Source organism: Moschus berezovskii, chromosome 5 (genome assembly GCF_049115385.1).
Source record: "Moschus berezovskii isolate FMDL1 chromosome 5, NW_MosBer_1.0, whole genome shotgun sequence".
In the NCBI taxonomy this organism is placed as follows: Eukaryota; Metazoa; Chordata; class Mammalia; order Artiodactyla; family Moschidae; genus Moschus; species Moschus berezovskii.
The window spans coordinates 30,075,729-30,095,520 of record NC_142464.1 but is presented as its reverse complement, the minus strand read 5'-3'; the positions used below and the strand labels follow the sequence as shown (position 1 = coordinate 30,095,520).

General features: G+C 38.3%; 1 protein-coding gene across 9 annotated transcripts in view; it reads left to right on the top strand.

Moving 5' to 3' along the window:
- Positions 1-19,792, top strand: part of BANK1 (B cell scaffold protein with ankyrin repeats 1) — a 360,244-nt gene that overhangs the window by 158,494 nt on the left and 181,958 nt on the right. For all 9 annotated transcript variants that reach the window (XM_088836208.1, XM_088836207.1, XM_088836203.1 and 6 more), the window contains one exon: positions 16,227-16,423. In XM_088836208.1, the coding sequence (XP_088692334.1) occupies positions 16,227-16,423 (197 nt within the window). The remainder of the gene's footprint in view (positions 1-16,226; positions 16,424-19,792) is intronic.

Below are 19,792 nucleotides of genomic sequence, written 5' to 3'. Positions count from 1 at the left end.
GATGTTGAAGCTGAAACTCTTAATACTTTGGCCACCTGTTGCAAAGAGCTGACTCATTGGAAAAGACCCTGATGCTGGGAAAGATTGAGGGCAGGAAGAGAAGGGGACAATAGAGGATGAGATGGCTGGATGGCATCACCGATTCAATGGACATGGGTTTGGTTGGACTTCGGGAGTTGGTGATGGACAGGGAAGAGCAGAGTCCTGTGGTTCATGGTGTCGCAAAGAGTCAGACACGACTGAGCAACTGAACTGAACTGAACTCCCTGAAAATAAGATTAGGAACAGAACGAAGCAATATCAAAGGTATTTTGCAAAAAATATTTTTAAATGTTTTCCCCAAATATGAACTTTACAATGCATGAAGTTTTGTATACTTCTTTAGTTTTCATTTTAAATCACCTGAATAGAATATAGGGGCAATGAAGAAATCAATTCAAAAGAAAAGAAATTGGGAAGATTATTCCTCATTCTGCCATGAGAAGTAAAGGTAATAAGAAAATAATTGTAGTCATGGAGGGATTGGGGGTGGGAGGAGACGGGGATGACAGAGAATGAGATGGCTAGATGGCATCACCAACTCGATGGACATGAGTTTGAGTGAGCTCCGGGAGTTGGTGATGGACAGGGAGGCCTGGCGTGCTGTGATTCATGGGGTCGTGGAGAGTCGGACACGACTGAGCGACTGAACTGAACTGAAACTCACTTGAAGTAGTTACACATGCATTCCTGCTAAAATAAAAACAGGAAATTAGGAACAGATTTACACATAACACATTATCAAAACTTGTAGTGATGGAGTAAACTGGAGTTTTGGCATGTAAATTGCCTGTAATATTATAGATTCTTCCAGTTCATTTTTTGACAACACAGCCTCCAAGTGTAGATTTTTTCATATATCCTCCCAAGGATATCTTTCACATTTTGTCAAGTGAATTTCATGAGCTGAAGGGTTTTTGTTGTTCACTCAGTTGTGTCCAATTCTGCAACGCCATGGACTGCAGGACACCAGGCTTCCCTGTTCACTGTCTCCCGGAGTTTGCTCCGACTCATGTCTGTTGGGTTGATGATACCATCCAACTATCTCATCCTCTGTTTCCCGCTTCTCCTCCTTCCCTCAGTCTTTCCCAGCATCAGGATATTTTCCAATGAGTGGACAGTTTGCATAAGGTGGTCCAAGTACTGGCGCTTCAGCTTCAGCATCAGTCCTTCCAATGAGTGTTCAGGGTTGATTTATTTGATTGACTGGTTTGATCTCCTTGCTGCCCAAGGGACTCTCAAGAGTCTTCTCCAGCACCACAGTTCAAAAGCATCTATTTTTAGGCACTCAGACTTCTTTATGGTCCAGCTCTCACATCCATGACTATATTTTGTGTATCATTACTAAAAACAAAAATAAACCCTCATGAATTCTTAGAAGTTTAACACACCCTGCTTTATACTAAGCACTCTTCTAGATGCTGAGGGAAGTTAGAGGAATGTGAGATAAATAAATAAAACCCATACATTCAGAGTGCACCCAAGAAAAAGGAAGATAAAATAAAATTCAAAAATCAGTATCACTAATATAGTGTGTTTTTCTCTACTAATAAGAGCTAATGCTTGCATATTATGTACTCTGCATTAAGAATAATTCTAAGAACCTCTCTTACTTTATATCATTTAATTCCTCTCAACAAACCCATGGTAGGTACTATTTTCAAACCTGATTTACAGATGAGGCATTGAGAGTGTCTATCATTTGCTCAAATGGTGGCAGAGCTGGGGTGAATCCAGTCAGCCAGCAGAGGTTATTAACCACTCCTCGGCCACTGCCTCCCTATCCACTGTGACAAGCTGTGTCTCTCTGAGGCACAGGAGCCCCAGAGAAAGAGGGACAGTTGAAGTTAGCTTCTCAGGCAGATGACCTTACTGAAGAGGAAAGGTTATGAATTATTTTTGCATAATTATTTTATTTATGGCTTTAATGAATAATTTATAAAGGCAAGTTTGAAATTATCTCAGATACTCTTTATGGTATTTTTTGCAATCCCCCAAACATAGTGATTTTTGTTTCATAGCACATTTTTTATTCAAATCACCACTTTTGCCTCTGAGGGCAAATGCTGTCCTTTAGGAAGGAGCCCTGTCCATTTTGTTCATGAATTTATTCCTAATGCCTGGAAGTCTCTCAGTTCAGTTCAGTTCAGTCGCTCATTCGTGTCCGACTCTTTGTGACCCCATGAATCACAGCACTCCAGGCCTCCCTGTCCATCACCAACTCCCGGAGTTCACTCAAACCCATGTCCATCGAGTCGGTGATGCCATCCAGCCATCTCATTCTCTGTCGTCCCCTTCTCCTCCTGCCCCCAATCCCTCCCAGCATCAGAGTCTTTTCCAGTAAGTCAACTCATCGCATGAGGTGGCCAAAGTATTGGAGTTTCAGCTTTAGCATCAGTCCTTCCAATGAACACCCAGGATTGATCTCCTTTAGAATGGACTGGTTGGATCTCCTTGCAGTACAGGGGACTCTCAAGAGTCTTCTCCAGCACCACAGTTCAAAAGCATCAATTCTTCGGTGATCAGCTTTCTTCACAGTCCAACTCTCACATCCCACATGACCACGGGAAAAACCATAGCCTTGACTAGACAGACCTTTAATGACATATAATTGTATTGCCAGCAGCTACCCCATCAACACTCCCACTTGGACTTCTCCATGACAATGAAATGTTGCCTTCTTTAGTGAATTCCCCTTCTCTTCTACCTCATAGGCTTGTAGCCATGAACCTAAATGTTACCTTAAATCCAACTCTCTCTTTCAGAGCCCGAACAGCCTTTTCTTTTGAGTGTCTGATGTCTCAGTCCTTGTGCATTTTCACTGCCACCTCTCTCATTCATTCAGGCCGTCAGTTATTCCTCCTTCCTTCTGAAAAAGCTTCCCAGCAGGTTTCTCTAAAATATTTTACCTGTCTTTCCAGCCATCCTACATGTAGATGCTCCCTAATCATTCTCATATTTAATATATATTCTGCTCATCCACTACATATGACAATATTCCCAAAGCTCTAACCAGCGCCTTTATTGTCCAGACAAATTTCCAAGATTACTTTCCTGCCTTAATTCACTTTCATTATCAAAATTATTTAATAATTTTTAAAATAATGAATCAGGTTCTCAAGACTGTAAGAAGTCCTCAAAAAATACCAAATGCTCCTAACAAAATCTCACACATTTGTCAGATATATTGATTTACTACTTGGTAGCACACATTCTTTGGCTTTCTGTGTGAAACCCATCCAAAGGACAGTGGGTAACTTTCTACCTGGCAGGCATGACCTGGAGGTAGAGTAACTAGACATTTGATCCCAACCCAGCCCCTCTTGTTTCTATACTCAGTGTTCCAAGTTTCCTGAATCTTTCTAGACTCTTTCTTGGCTTCTTTCTAGGTCCTTGGTCCCTTTGCTATTCAGAATTGGAAGAAAATATACTGGTGATTTTCAAAAGGTATTTTTTAAATGAACATAGGAACAAAATACAATCGCACATGCATATAAATAAAGTTTCTAGAGACATAACAAACTGCACCAAAGAACTTTAATATTCCATTATTTCCCTTGTTTGCTTAATTTACAGTATCAAGATTCTAGAAACACAGTCATCGCAGCAGTATTATTTTTTGCCTGCAATTCTAAGTAGATTATGTCTACTCTTTCAACAGGATAGGAAGAGTGACGCCTCATATGTTGCATATGTGCTACTCCAAAGCAATCAGATTCATAAACCCAGTCATGCTCTGTCTTATAGATCCGTAGAAGTAGTAACATTTCATCTGACTCCAAACCCTATGATGAAAGGAATTGGAATGGAAGTCATTACCTTTATTCAACTGTGCAAATATCATCCTTACCCACTTAGTTGGTATCTGATTAGGATCCAGGGAAAATTACCCTAAAACCATCTGTGGCATGGCCTCTAGCCCTGAAGAGTGTCCTAAGTCCTACAATTCTGACCCCAAACTTATAATTTTATAAATGAAGAAATAGAGGTCCAGGGAAATGAAAGAACTTTCATAAGTACCACAGATTTAGTGGCCGAGCTGAAATTAGAAGGCAGACCCTCTGACTTTTTATCTTCTCTGGTGTGTGCTTCATTGAGGGAATAAAGATTTACTATTCCAGATAACGATTTAAGAGAACAGAGGATTACATGCACGTACTTCCAGTTTGTGTATGCATCTTACTTTAAAAATTTTAAAGCTAACCCTGGGCATATTCCCATTTTATTATTCTGGGAAGCTAGGTTAATCTTTTGAAAGCTTTGGTTTAAGAACTTCAATAATTATTGGCCATCTTTTATAGGGATTATCTTGAACTGTTAGAAATGACTCAGCCTAAATAAATATGTGACTTGATTTCTTTACTAGGTTCCAGGTCATCTCTTTATTTTTATTTCCAAAGCTAATGAAATTGAATCTTTGTTGGAAAATTCCTCTACCAGACATTTAATTCTGTTCCTCTGAAATTACCATTTGAAAGACATTGATTGAAACAACTGAAAACTGAAAATTTGTCAGGAAAAAACGTTAAAAGCAATTTGGCCACACCCTAGTGTGAGTTATGGCTTTTTTACTTATACCTTGAAGGGGAAAAAGTGGAAGCAGTGACAGATTTTATTTTCTTGGGCGCCAAAATCACTTCTGACAGTGCTTGCAGCCATGAAATTAAAAGACTCTTGCTCCGTGGAAGGAAAGCTATGACAAACCTAGATTTTTATTAAAAAGCAAAGTCATCACTTTGCCAAAAAGGTCCATCTAGTCAAAGCTATGGTTTTTCTGGTAGTCATGTATGGATGTGAAGTGAAAGTCGCTCAGTCATATCCGATTCTTTGCAATCCCATGAACTATACAGTCCATGGAAATTCTCCAGGCCAGAATACTGGAGTGGGTAGCCATTCCCTTCTCCAGGGGATCTTTCCAACCCAGGGATCGAACCCAGGTCTCCCCCATTGCAGGTGGATTCTTTACCAGCTGAGCCACCAGGGAAGCCCAAGAATACTGGAGTGGGTAGTCTATCATTCTCCAGTGGATCTTCCCAACCCAGGAATTCAACCGAGGTCTCTTGAATTGCAGGTGGATTCTTTACCAGCTGAGCTCCCAGGGAAGCCCATGTGTGTGTGAGGTGGACTATAAAGAAGATTGAGCATTGAAGAATTGATGCTTTTGAGCTGTGATGCTGGAGGAGACTCTTGAGAGTCTCTTAGACTGCAAGGAGCTTAAACCAGTCAATCCTAAAGGAAATTAACCCTGATTATTCATTGGAAGGACTGATGCTGAAGCTCAAGCTCCAATACTCTGGCCTCCTGATGTGAAGAGCCAACTCATTGGAAAAGACCCTAATGCTGGGAAAGATTGAAGGCAAAAAGGAGAGAGGAATGGCAGAGGATGAAATGGTTACATAGCATCACCCAAATGGACATGAATTTGAGTGAACTCTGGAAGATATGAAGGACAGAGAAGCCTAGTCTGCTGCTGTCCATGGGCTTACAGAGTTGGACACGACTTAGCAAATGAACAACAATAGAACAAACAAAAAATCTTGATTAAATGAAAATTTCCATGAAATGAAATAGATGTATATTACAGATTAAGTCCACTCTAAAAGTTTTTTCTTAATATCTTCTTAAAGAATCTATTATGTTAATCTAATAGGTGAGATTTAAAAACTATTTACAAAACAAACGGTGTGAATTTAAGAAATGAACTCCCGGAGTTCACTCAAACTCGTGTCCATAGAGTCGGTGACGCCATCCAGCCATCTCATTCTCTGTCGTCCCCTTCTCCTCCTACCCCCAATTCCTCCCAGCATCAGAGTCTTTTCCAGTGAGTCAACTCGTTGCATGAGGTAGACAAAGTATTGGAGTTTCAGCTTTAGCATCAGTCCTTCCAATGAACACCCAGGATTGATCTCATAGAGAATGGACTGGTTGGATATCCTTGCAGTACAAGGGACTCTCAAGAGTCTTCTCCAACACCACAATTCAAAAGCATCAATTCTTCGGCGATCAGCTTTCTTCACAGACCAACTCTCACATCCATACATGACCATGGGAAAAACCATAGCCTTGACTAGACAGAACTTTGTTGGCAAAGTAATGTCTCTGCTTTTTAATATATTATCAAGGTTTGTCATAACTTTCCTTCCAAGGAGCAAGCATCTTTTAATTTCATGGCTGCAATCAGCATCTGCAGTGATTTTGGAGCCCCCAAAAATAAAGTCTGACACTGTTTCCACTGTTTCCCCATCTATTTCCCATGAAGTGATGGGACCAGATGCCATGATCTTTGTTTTCTGAATGTTGAGCTTCAAGCCAACCTTTTCACTCTCCTCTTTCACTTTCATCAAGAGGCTTTTGAGTTCCTCTTCACTTTCTGCCATAAGGGTAGTGTCATCTGCATATCTGAGGTTATTGATATTTCTCCCAGCAATCTTGATTCCAGCTTGTGCTTCTTCCACCCCAGCGTTCCTCATGATGTACTCTGCATATAAGTTAAATAAGCAAGGTGACAATATACAACATTGACGTACTCCTTTTCCTATTTGGAACCAGTCTGTTGTTCCATGTCCAGTTCTGACTGTTGCTTCCTGACCTGCATACAGGTTTCTCAAGAGGCAGGTCAGGTGGTCTGGTATTCCCATCCCTTTCAGAATGTTCCACAGTTTATTGTGATCCACACAGTCAAAGGCTTTGGCATAGTCAATGAAGCAGAAATAGATGTTGTTCTGGAACTCTCTTGCTTTCTCCATGATCCAGCGGATGTTGGCAATTTGATCTCTGGTGCCTCTGCCTTTTCTAAAACCTGCTTGAACATCTGGAAGTTCACGATTCACATATTGCTGAAGCCTGGCTTGGAGAATTTTGAGCATGACTTTACTAGCGTGTGAGATGAGTGCAATTGTATGGTAGTTTGAGCATTCTTTGGCATTGCCTTTCTTTGGGATTGGAATGAAGACTGACCTTTTCCAGTCCTGTGGCCACTGGTGAGTTTTCCAAATTTGCTGGCATATTGAGTGCAGCAGTTTCACAGCATCATCTTTCAAGATTTGAAATAGCTCATCTGGAATTCCATCATCTCCAGTAGCTTTGTTTGTAGTGATGCTTTCTAAGGCCCACTTGACTTCACATTCCAAGATGTCTGGCTCTAGGTCAGTGATCACATTATCGTGACTATCTTGGTCTTGAAGATCTTTTTTGTACAGTTCTTCTGTGTATTCTTGCCACCTCTTCTTCATATCTTCTGCTTCTGTTAGGTGCATACCATTTCTGTCCTTTATCAAGCCCATCTTTGCATGAAATGTTCCCTTGGAATCTCTAATTTTCTTGAAGAGATCTCTTGTTTTTCCTATTCTGTTGTTTTCCTCTGTTTCTTTGCATTGATCACTGAGGAAGGCTTTCTTATCTCTCCTTGCTATTCTTTGGAACTCTGCATTCAGATGCTTATATCTTTCCTTTTCTCTTTTGCTTTTCACTTCTCTTCTTTTCACAGCTATTTGTAAGGCCTCCTCAGACAGCCATTTTGCTTTGTTGCATTTCTTTTCCATGGGGATGATCTTGGTCCCTGTCTCCTGTACAATGTCATGAACCTCCGTCCAGAGTTCATCAGGCACTCTATCTATCAGATCTAGTCCCTTAAATCTATTTCTCACTTCCACTGTATAATCATAAGGGATTTGATTTAGGTCATATCTGAATGGTCTAGTGGTTTTCCCTACTTTCTTCAATTTAAGTCTGAATTTGGCAATAAGCAGTTCATGATCTGAGCCACAGTCAGATCCGGTCTTGTTTTTGCTGACTGTATAGAGCTTCTCCATCTTTGGCTGCAAAGAATATAATCAATCTGATTTCGATGTTGACCATTGGGTGATGTCTATATATAGAGTCTTCTCATGTGTTACTGGAAGAGGGTGTTTGCTATGACCAGTGCATTCTCTTGACAAAACTCTATTAGCCTTTGCCCTGCTTCATTCCGTGCTCCAAGGCCAAATTTGCCTGTTACTCCAGGTGTTTCTTGACCTCCTACTTTTGCATTCCAGTCCCCTATAATAGGACATCTTTTTTTGGTGTTAGTTCTAAAAGGTCTTGTAGGTCTTCATAGAACCATTCAATTTCGGCTTCTTCAGCGTTACTGGTTGGGGCATAGACCTGGATCACTGTAATATTGAATGGTTTGAATGGTTTGCCTTGGAAACGAACAGAAATCATTCTGTCGTTTTTAAGACTGCATCCAAGTACTGCATTTCGGACTCTTGTTGACCATGATGGCTACTCCATTTCTTCTAAGGGATTCTTGCCCACAGTAGTAGATATAATGGTCATCTGAGTTAAATTCACCCATTCCAGTCCATTTTAATTCACTGATTCCTAGAATGTCTATGTTCACTCTTGCCAGCTCCTGTTTGACCACTTCCAATTTGCCTTGATTCATGGACCTAACATTCCAGGTTCCTATGCAATATTGCTCTTTACAGCACCAGACCTTGCTTCTATCACCGGTCACATCCACAACTGGTTTGGTTTTGCTTTTGCTCCATCCCTTTATTCCTTCTAGAGTTATTTCTCCACTAATCTGCCATAGCATACTGGGCACCTACCGACCTGGGGAATTCCTCATACAGTATCCTATCATTTTGCCCTTTGATACTGTTCATGGGGTTCTCAAGGCAAGTATACTGAAGTGGTTTGCCATTCCCTTCTCCAGTGGACCACATTCGGCTGTGGTCCATGTGATCAGATCGACGAGTTTCCTGTGATTATGATTTCAGTGTGTCTGCCCTCTGATGCTCCCTCGCAATACCTACCGTCTTATTAGAGTTTCTCTTACCTTTGGCGTGGGATATCTCTTCACAGCTGCTCCAAGAAAGCGCAGCCACTGCACCTTACCTTTGACAAGAGGTATCTCCTCAAGGCCACCCCTCCTGACCTTAAACGTGGAGTAGCTCCTCTCGGCCCTCCTGCGCCCGCACAGCCACCGCCTATTGGACGTGGGGTAGCTCCTCTCGGCCGCCGGCCCTGGCCTCAGGCGTGGGGTAGCTCCTCACGGCCGCGCCTCTTTGCCTGGTCGGTTGTGCTGGGGCCGGGCCGGCGTCTCTCGCGTCTGCGCCGCCGGGGCTGGCGTCTCTCGCGTCTAATTGGTTTGATCCCTTGCAGTCTAAAGAACTCTCAAGAGTATTCTCTAGCACTGCAGTTCAAAAGCATCAGTTCTTTGGTGCTCAGCCGTCTTTATGGTCCAACTCTCACATCTCTACATGACTACCAGAAAAACCATAACTTTGACTAGATGGGCCTTTATCAGCAAAGTGATGTCCCTGTTTTTTAATATGCTGTCTAGGTTTGTCATAACTTTCCTTCCAAGGGGCAAGTACCTCTTAATTTCATGGCTGCAGTTGCCATCCCTGCTGATTTTGGAATCCAAGAAAATAAAGTCTGTCACTGCTTCCACTTTTTCCCCTTCTATTTGCCATGAAGTAATGGGACTGGATGCTATGACCTTAGTTTCCTGAATGTTGCATTTTAAGCCAGCTTTTTCACTCTCCTCTTTCACCCTCATCAAAAGACTCCTCAGTTCCTCTTTACTTTCTGTCATTACAGTTTTATCATCTGCATATCTGAGGTTGTTGATATTTCTCCTGGCAATCTTGATTTTGGCTTGTGATTCATCCAGTCTGGCTTTTCACATGATGTACTCTACATATATGATACATAAATGGGGTGACAATACACAGCATTGACATACTTCTTTTTCAATTTGGAACCAGTCAGCTTTTCCATGTCTGATTTTAACTGTTGCTTTTTGACTTGCACACCTTATCTGTCTCTCAGGAGACAGATAAGGTGGTCTGGTATTCCCATCTCTAAGAATTTTCTACAGTTTGTTGTGATCCACACAATCAAAGGCTTTAGTGTAGTCAATGAAGCAGAAGTCAGTGTTTTTCTGGAATTCCCTTGTTTTCTCTGTGATCAACGAATGTTGGCAATTTGATCTCTGGTTTCTCTGCCTTTTCTAAATGCTTCTTGTACATCTTGAAGTTCTCAGTTCTCACACCACTAATGGCTGCTAAAGAGCAGGAGAGGGACAGAGTTGCTGAAAAAAATTCCATCAAAGCTTTTATTGTATGGAAAGCAGCAGCAAACAGATTCTAAATATGGAGAGTTGTAAAAGTGGAATAATATCCCCTATTTGGGATAGTAAGGAATCTACCTTAACTGGGTGTATACAGAGGCTGCACAAAATCTGAGTTAGATATTCTGATGTGAAAACTTCTGGAGGCAGAACTTGAGAGGAAAAAGAACCATCCAGTTACCCAAAGGCTGACAGCCAGTCTGTAGAGCAACAGAGATTTCTTGAGTCTAACCGAAGCTTAGATCCCAATCTGTATGAGAAAGTTATGGTTCTGCCCTCAAAGTATTTGAAGCCAGTGATTAACTAAATCTAAGTGAAGTCACAAAAAAATGACCAAGTTCAGTTCATCTACAGATTACTTTGGGTCAGCTTTCAAGTCTAGTTGTCTGACTAAAGAAAGGGTGTGCCTTTTCCTTGGGTAGATATTATTTCCTTTGATTCTTTAGTACATTGCTCAGCACCGGATATAAAATTACAAGAAATACAAAGAAGGAATTAAAGGTGATCTGTGGTCAAGAGAAGATAGTCATTAGAGGCAAACATAGAAATTCTCCAGATGTTGAAATGATCAAATAGAAACATTAACATAATTATGTATGTTACAGAATCTATTGTAAAATGGTACAAATGCATGAAGAGATGGAAATTTCATCAGAGCAATGGAAATTATAATTTAAAAAAAGGAAATTCTAGAAACATATAATATCAGAAAATTTTTGGATATTATATGGGCATAATTGTAGAAAAAGAAAAGAATCAGTTTACTTGAAGATAGTCAAAATAAATTATTCAAACTGAAAAAGATGAGTCTAAGTAAATCCAGAGTCTAAGTAAAGCCTTAAAAGAAGAACAAACTCAGCTCATCTAATCAGTTTTGACTCGAGGTCTGTGGGATAATACTACATATCAAGCATATGTGCAATTGAATTCTCAGAGTAAAGAGAGAGAATGAGCAGAAAAACATTTGAAGAACTAAAGGCTGGGGAATGATCTAAAACTGATGAATGACATTAAACCATAGATTCAATAATCCCTGTAACCCCCTAACAGAATATATACAAAAATTTTATACCTACCCACCCCAGAGTTAAACTGATAAAAATCAAAGAGAAAATCTTAAAAGTAGCTGGGGTAGGAGTTGAGGTGGGGATGTGTGTATTGAGGAAAGCACATGCCATACAGGAAAACAATAAGAATTATACCTGACTTCTCATCAGAAGTAGAGAAGAAGAGAATGGAATGCAAGAGTATATACTGTATGATTCCAGTTGTGTAAAATATCAGATGAAATAAAACTCATCTGTTTTGATAAAAGTTAGACAGTAGTTGCCTCTGAAGTGGAGAATTGACTCAAATGAAACAGAAGGTAACCTGCGATGGTGATTAAAGTTTCTTCAGCTTGTTTTGGGTGGTGGTTATGTAGATATGTATAACTGTCAAAACTCCTGAAACTCGTGATTAGTGAAATTACACTTATATAATTTTTCAAAAGCAATCAAACCATAAATATCTGTAAGCAAAAACATTAGTAATCACGTGGTCTAGAATAAAATTAAGCACTGAAGAGCAAGGGATAGATTGCACTAATCTCCTGAGTCACTGATACATTCTTTGGTCAGCACTCATTCTCTGAGGGCTTCTCAGGTGGCTCAGTAATAAAGAATCCACCGACCAGTGCAGGTGACTTACGGGACACAGGTTCGATCCCTGGGTTGGAAAATCCCCTGGAGTAGGACATGGCAACCCACTCCAGTATTCTTGCCTGGAGAACCCCATGGACCGAGGAGCCTGGTGGGCTACAGTCTCTAGGGCCACAAAGAGTCGGACGTGACTTAGCGACTGCGCATGCCTGTGTGCGTTCTCTGACACTGAGTAAATGCCCAGGAGAGAGGATAGGCTCGCCCAGAACGGTCTGTTTGTTTGTGTTTTAAGATAAAGAACTTTCTTTTCTTCCACTGTTACAAACGTGCTTGTATGGTTCACAGAGCGATTCACTCTTGTCTCAAATTCTTATAGTAATCAAACCAAGGTAAAATATAAAAAGCATCACTTTATAAAAAGCATGATACCAGAAAACCCAAACTATTTCTTAGCATAATTATACCTTTATTGACATGAATACCTTTATTCATATATAAATATAATATGTATACTAATATAATACTATATACACATACATTAAGTATATTTAACCTAATGCTAGAGGTCATGATCTAATTTGTATTAAAACAACTAAAATTACTCCTACAAAACATTTTAATTCTTTGAAATGTTAACTCTGCCATATATTAGTTTTTTTTGAAAAAAGTTAGAAATTTTCTAATTATTGGTCATGTACCTTAGCAAGCTGAGCATTTCTTACATAATGAAACTAAGCAGCAGAAATAACCTCATCCAAGACCATGAAAGGGATGGCTGTAATGATCACATTGGGGCAGGTTTCAAACAGATCCACCATTTAAAAAGTGGAGTTAGTCTCTTAGGATGATAACTAGTTGGAATAGTGAAAAGAATTTGTGATCATAAGGTTGGGGCAAAGGTGAGTTAGGACAAGGCAGCTTTAAACCATTTGATGCAAAAGAGAGAAAGAAAAGGAAACTAAGACTCTTGTGGGTACTTTTTAGAATAAGTTGTCATTTAATTATGTCAATAGCCCTACAAACTTGAATGCTGAAATACTGAGATGCTGAAATACAGCTGGGCTCAAATACTGAGTGGCTTCCTGAAACTTCACACAGTGAACATATGGCAAAGCCAGCTGATTCTAAGCCTGCACTTTCATAAGGATCATATTCTGTATAGCCCAAGGGATATGGAGATCAGGTAATTTAGAGGAAATGCATTTCACCTCAACAGAAGTAAAAATGTCTAATGATCAGTGTTGTCTAATCAAGAAACAGGTGCCTTAGAAAGCAAAAATCACTCGATCATTAGGGCTATGCAGGCAGTACGTGGAAGATCTCTTACAGACTGTAGGAAGGCAATTCTCTTACTGGGTAGGAAACTGGAAAGATGACTTCCAAAGTTTTTTCATGTCTATAACTTTACAAAGCCTTCTAGTAGGTTAGTGGATTTTCAGCTACAACTAAAAATGAAATAAAGAAATGGAAAATAAAGGAACCAGACTACAAGCCTGTAGTCCCATTTAGTATATGCAGCATAATCTTTTTTTTTTTTTTCATCTTTAGCAGTCATTTTATTCAAATTAAGGGGAGAAAATGGAGTGGGAAGAGATAGGGAGAAATTTCAACACATACACTCCACCTAATAAGAAGCAATGCCCATACTATTTCTATATATGTGCTCCTTGCTTAGAATGGGCAGACACCATTTGCTGAAAGCTATACACTTTTCCACTCTTCTTTATAATAAAACACTTAATGCATTCTATCCATCACATTATTTAATCAGGGACAGAGTACCTAGATTATACTATTCCAAACTGTGAGGGAAGTAAAAAGGCTAAAACCGATGCAGCATAATCTTAAATCAGCAGAACTTCTTTCTTTTATGTGCCAGAAAACATGGTTCAGAATATCAAAACTGTCAAGAAATGAGCCCTGAAAAACCATGTACACTTGGTCACTGTCTTTTTTTATTCTTCCTGGTGTATAAAAGAGAGATCTTAATAAAGTATATTGTAGTTGTTTCTAATTCTATATCATCTTAAACTTGATAAACTTACAAACAGGTTAAAAGGTGAATGTATTTGTATACTGATTAAACACTTATTTAATGAAAATAATATTTTGTGCTGCAATAACTGTGATTCAAAAGTATACTAGAATAGCAATGTGCAGGAACAATGCATAAGGCATTGACTGGCAAGTGATGATGACATCATGCAAATATTTTTCTTTACTAACTTTGGTTTGGTTTAATTATAGCAGAAAATTATTTTATAGCATATTTAAATGAAAATAAATAGAAAATTGCATCTTAATTCCTTTTTAAGAAAATACATTATTTTAGTTTGAAAATTACTACCTACCTTGAACGGTTTCAGCTATTATAAGCTTATCTTTATAAAATACTTGATAATATTTTACTCACTGCACACCATATTAGAAGGGACCAGTGCTTTTGTCATTGAAATTCAGTCTTAGATGTACGTATAGCCATTTAGTTCTAACACATTTCATTTTGAAGGACAAAATGTTTCCTTACCAGAAGTCTTTAACATATCCTAAAGGTTTTTGTTTTGTTGTGTTTCCTGTTTAAACATACAAACCAAAAAACTAAATAATTTATTTAGCCCTCAAACATCCACACGCCCAAGTGAATTGAAAGCACCAAGTTTAGATCCCCTCTCTCTTCCTTTTTTTTTTTTTCCTTTGGTCTACAAAATAGCAAAGAGATAAATGAGGCCAGATTCACAATTTTCCAAAACATTATGAGGTGGCTGTTTCCACTGCTTCAGAATTTTGGTGAGAGATAATTGACTTCTGCTTTGATGGTTTTGTTTCTGCTACTATAAATCTTCACATTGCTTGCTTCTAATAATGCCACAGCTATTAAAGTGAGGTGATGTGTAATTTCTATAACACAGTTTTTCTAGCAAGGTGTGAAATTATAGAATAATAATAAACCATCACTCATCAGTTTTGTATATGTGTGTGTTATCATTGGGGTAGCAGTTTGCATTCATCATTTTATAGTTATGCATAATTAATACATGTCTTCTAACTAATAGCTAATATGTAATTAGGAGATTCAAACCCCAAAACATTGACATGAAACCTGTAAAATCCTAATAGAAAATTCCATACTGAAGATTTTATATAAGTGCCTACCTGTATTTGCTGTTGCAGCTACTTTTTGAAAGAAAAAACTCACACAAAAATCTAACATAACCCCTCCTGGAATTTCATGTTCATTTCAACTTCAAAAGGAAACAAAGTAGGCATGGAAGTAGAAAACACAAAAAAGATCTTATGGAGGAATTTATTTGTTATTTAAGTATTTGCTTAATATGCAGATGACACCACCCTTATGGCAGAAAGTGAAGAGGAACTCAAAAGCCTCTTGGTGAAAGAGGAGAGTGAAAAGGTTGGCTTGAAGCTCAACATTCAGAAAACAAAGATCATGGCATCTGGTCCCATCACTTCATGGGAAATAGATGGGGAAACAGTGGAACAGTGTCAGACTTTATTTTGGGGGCTCCAAAATCACTGCTGATGTTGATTGCAGCCATGAAATTAAAAAACGCTTACTCCTTGGAAGGAAAGTTATGACCAACCTAGACAGCATATTAAAAAGCAGAGACATTACTTTGCCAACAAAGGTCCATCTAGTCAAGGCTATGGTTTTTCCCGTGGTCATGTATGGATGTGAGAGTTGGACTGTGAAGAAAGCTGATCGCCGAAGAATTGATGCTTTTGAACTGTGGTGCTGGAGAAGACTCTTGAGAGTCCCTTGGACCGCAAGGAGATCCAACCAGTCCATTCTAAAGGCGATCAATCCTGGGTGTTCATTGGAAGGACTGATGCTAAAGCTGAAACTCCAATACTTTGGCCACTTCATGCGACGAGTTGACTCACTGGAAAAGAGTTTGATGCTGGCAGGGATTGGGGGCAGGAGGAGAAGGGGACGACAGAGAATGAGATGGCTGGATGGCATCACCGACTCGATGGACATGAGTTTGAGTGAACTCTGGGAGTTGGTGATGGACAGGGAGGCCTGGAGTGCTGTGATTCATGGGGTCGCAAAGAGTCGGACACGACTGAGCGACTGAACTGAACTGAACTGAAATACATTGAAAAGGAGTTTTTACAATGTAATATCTTTATTTTGTTTTACATTTGAGATTGATATGCCTTTCTATATTAAACTTACCACACAAGTAAGGGAGAGGCACTAATGCTAGTGAGACTATTGATGTATGCTTGATTTAAGATGAGGAATAGAGTCTATACTGCTAAAACCATTGATGGTTTCTTATTTGCAAAATCACCCTAAAAGTCAGCAGTGCTTTGTGGGAATTATTTTTAAGAATAAATTGTGTTTGACTTTTTCTTATATGGTTCCAAATGTGATGAAATAAATTATTCTGTTTTTCTTATTTCAGATTCTTATTTCAAAGAACTTCCAACTCTTCTCCACTGTGCAGCAAAATTTGGGTTAAAGAACTTGGCTGTTTATTTGCTTCAATGTTCAGGAGCAACCAGGGCATCTAAGATAAAAAATTTGGAAGGTTCAGATCCAGCACATATTGCTGAAAGGCATGGTCACAAAGAACTCAAGAAAATCTTTGAAGACTTTTCAGTAAGTTGTTTTTTTCCATTTTATCTCTAAAACTGTTTTTATAAAATTAGTGTGCATTTGTACATGTACATTGCTCTTTTGACAGGGATGCTACTATACAGCTAGTTTGTAGTGTCTGTTGGTTCTGAGTCATTGGTTGTCTTAAGGAAGATTAGTCCACTTGTTTTAATATTGCCATGAACCAGCTCTGATTCCATACTCCCACCCCTAAATAACCCTTTTTGAAACTTATCTGGCCTTTCTGGCTTCCAAATAACATGTTCAGTATTGGAAAGGAGTCGATACAAAGGAAATGAAAACCCGTTACCTTTAATCTTTTGTTCAAATTAAGTAAGGCATTATTAGGCCCATGAAATGAGATAAATATTCATTAGGTTAAAGGAATACATTTTGATAACCATTCAAAAAATCTATCCAATAAAAAGCTAACTCTTGTTGCTTAAGTATCTTTCTGGTATGTGGTTCCTTTTCTCTCTCTGTTAAGTCCCAGTTGCTTTTGTGTAGCTTGAGCTTGAAGCCCCAAATTTTAGAACACCCTTTGAAGGATATTAGCTTTGTAAGAATGAAACCAAGGGACAATTCTTTTTGCAGTTTTTATTTTTATTTTTTAATGGAAAGAAAATTGCTTTACAAGATGTTGTGTTGGTTTATGCCATGCAGCAATGCGAATCACCGCAGTTTTACATGTATCACCTCCCTCTTGAGCCTCCCTCCCCCCACCCCAGCCTACCCCTCTGGATCATCACGGAGCTCCAGGCTGGGCTCCCTGTGTTGTCCAGCAGCTTCCCACCAGCTATCTGTTTAACACTTGATGGTGTATACATGTCTATGGTACTTTCTTCGTTCACAAGGGACGATTTTGAAGGAGAGGATACTACCTTAGTACATAAAAAACACTTTGTGTTTCCATAGTCAAATTTAGAAAAGCAATTATTTTCTGTTTGTAACAAATTTGTGCATATTTCGCTCGAGAAAGTGAATTATAATACTACTGATGGCTCTTAGGAAAATATAGTAGGCAATTACTGTGTTGGTGACTATGTCAAAATTTGTCTTTGGTTTCTCAAAAGATAAATAATTTTATTGCCAGTGAACAGTTAATAGAGAACATTGAAATGCTTCTGGTCATTTTAGCATATATTCTGATTATTAGATTAAATCAGTATAATATTGGACTAATGAAAATCATCAGTATTTCTTATTTCCAGAGGACAAAATGATAACCATTCTAACTTTTCCCCCCACTTTTAAGAATAGCAAATGGTCATTGGAGAGTATTGGTATCATCCACTATCTGGAATTACAATAGGATATCTTTTGCTTGTAAAAGAATACAGAAATTAATACAAAAATATATACAGAAATTAATAAACTACTTTTTAACCTTATATGTCCTTCAAATGAGGAATAAGCATAATTTTTATTCCTGGAAAGGTTTTAGATAGTGATTGTCACATATCTGGTGAGTATAGTCATTTTAGTCATTATCCGCTATGTATAGTCATTGACCAATGCAACATGCCAGGTAAGTCAATGCGTCAATTCAACTCAACCTGGTACATTGACACACAGTACTGTTGTTCATTACATCCTGGGTACTCAATTCTACACAACTTTATTCTCAAAATTTTAACCACTGTTGGACTTAAAATTCCTCTTGAAAGTTTTCAACATCCAGGGTTACTTTCTAAGATAAATTGACTTTCAAAGGGTAATGGGTTCGCTTCTGGTTCTCCAGTGAGGACTCAACTTTAACAGATGCAGCCCCATGCACACTCCACATACTTCATAAATAATATGGTACTAAATACTAATAACAGTAGGTATGAAAGCTAGTATGAAGGTAGGATTCAGTGGATGTGGAAAATAAATTTTTCTCTCTTACATCCTCTGGGTATTTATAACTTTGCTTCTGCAATAATAGCATTGATATTTGATTGATATCATTGTCTTTAGGTGACTTAGTATTTACTGTTTCACTGTGGCTGCATTCTAATTTTGCAGGGTTATACTTGATAATTATTCTATTAAATTTGACAAACTCTTTTTTGTATTCTGGCTTTTTGTTAGTAGTTTGCATTGTGCCAGTATGTCTGTAGTAGACATTGCCATTCTAGCTAGGATGGAGCAATTATTTTGCAAATGTGTTTTGCTGTCACTATAGCTGAAGGAAGTGCCTGTAGTTGTTGTAAGGGACAGAATTTTTATAAGCATGTTTTATGGCTATGAATAGTTTTAGGTACAGTAATTTTGCAAGCTACCAAAGGTTCTTCTGTAAATGTGTGGTTAAGAAAATAAGAATGTATGAATTAGCTTGTGACATGCATGGTAAAGGGTGTTTCCTATTGATTTATTCTTCTAATATTCTTCTGATGACCAGTTTTATTTAAAATAAATCCAATAATCTTATCTGCTTGTTGAAAGTATGTCAGATAAACACATGTTGAAATTTTATACTATAAATTATAATAGCTATGTATTTTTAAGAGTATATCTAAACTTAATAGAGAAAATGTGCAATCTATTTGCATTGCTAAAATGCTTTATTGTTTCTTTCATAATATTTATACAGCTTTAATGTTATAATCACATTCTGATAGATCTCAGAGTTGTCACATATGCATTCAAATGTTCCATGAGCTGTTTTTTAAAATTGTTTAAAGAAATAGCTATTCTTTCAGTTTGAGGTTTATAATCCACCAGTTGACCATACTTCTGCACTGCAGAAATATATGTTTTTAAATTCAAACATACCCCCAACTGATTTACCGATTTCTTCAATTGTTCCTAATCCTCCATCAGTGAAACATTGTCCATTTTAGAATCTCAGAGGGTATTACAACACAGTGAGTTTGATCATGACTGAATAAAATTGGTAGAGGAAAAAGCAAATCATGGTTTTTATTTTTTTTTCATATTACATGATTCTGTTTATATTAAATGTCTAGAAAAGGCAAATCTGTAGAAATAGGAAGGAACTGGCAGTGTGGGGTACCAAAAACTGGGATGGAGAAGAAATGGGAAGTGACTGCTAATGGGTACAGGGTTCCTTTTTGCTGTGATAAAAATGTTCTGGAACTAGTGGTGACAGTTGTACAACCGTGTAACTAGAGTAAAAACCACTGAATTGTGTACTTTACATTGGTAAACTTTAAAGTACATGTGAACTCTATATATCAGTTTAACAAAAGAAAAGGAAGGAAAATACTCACATTCTAAATTCATAATTGGAAAGCAGGTTGACAGGTAAAGTTTGAATCAGGATTTTAGGATTCCTCATTTATTCCAAAAGAGAAATCAAAAACTTCTATGAAAAACTAGTGTTACGGTGTTTTTCAGGAAACAGTGTCAGACTATGTTTTTGGGCTC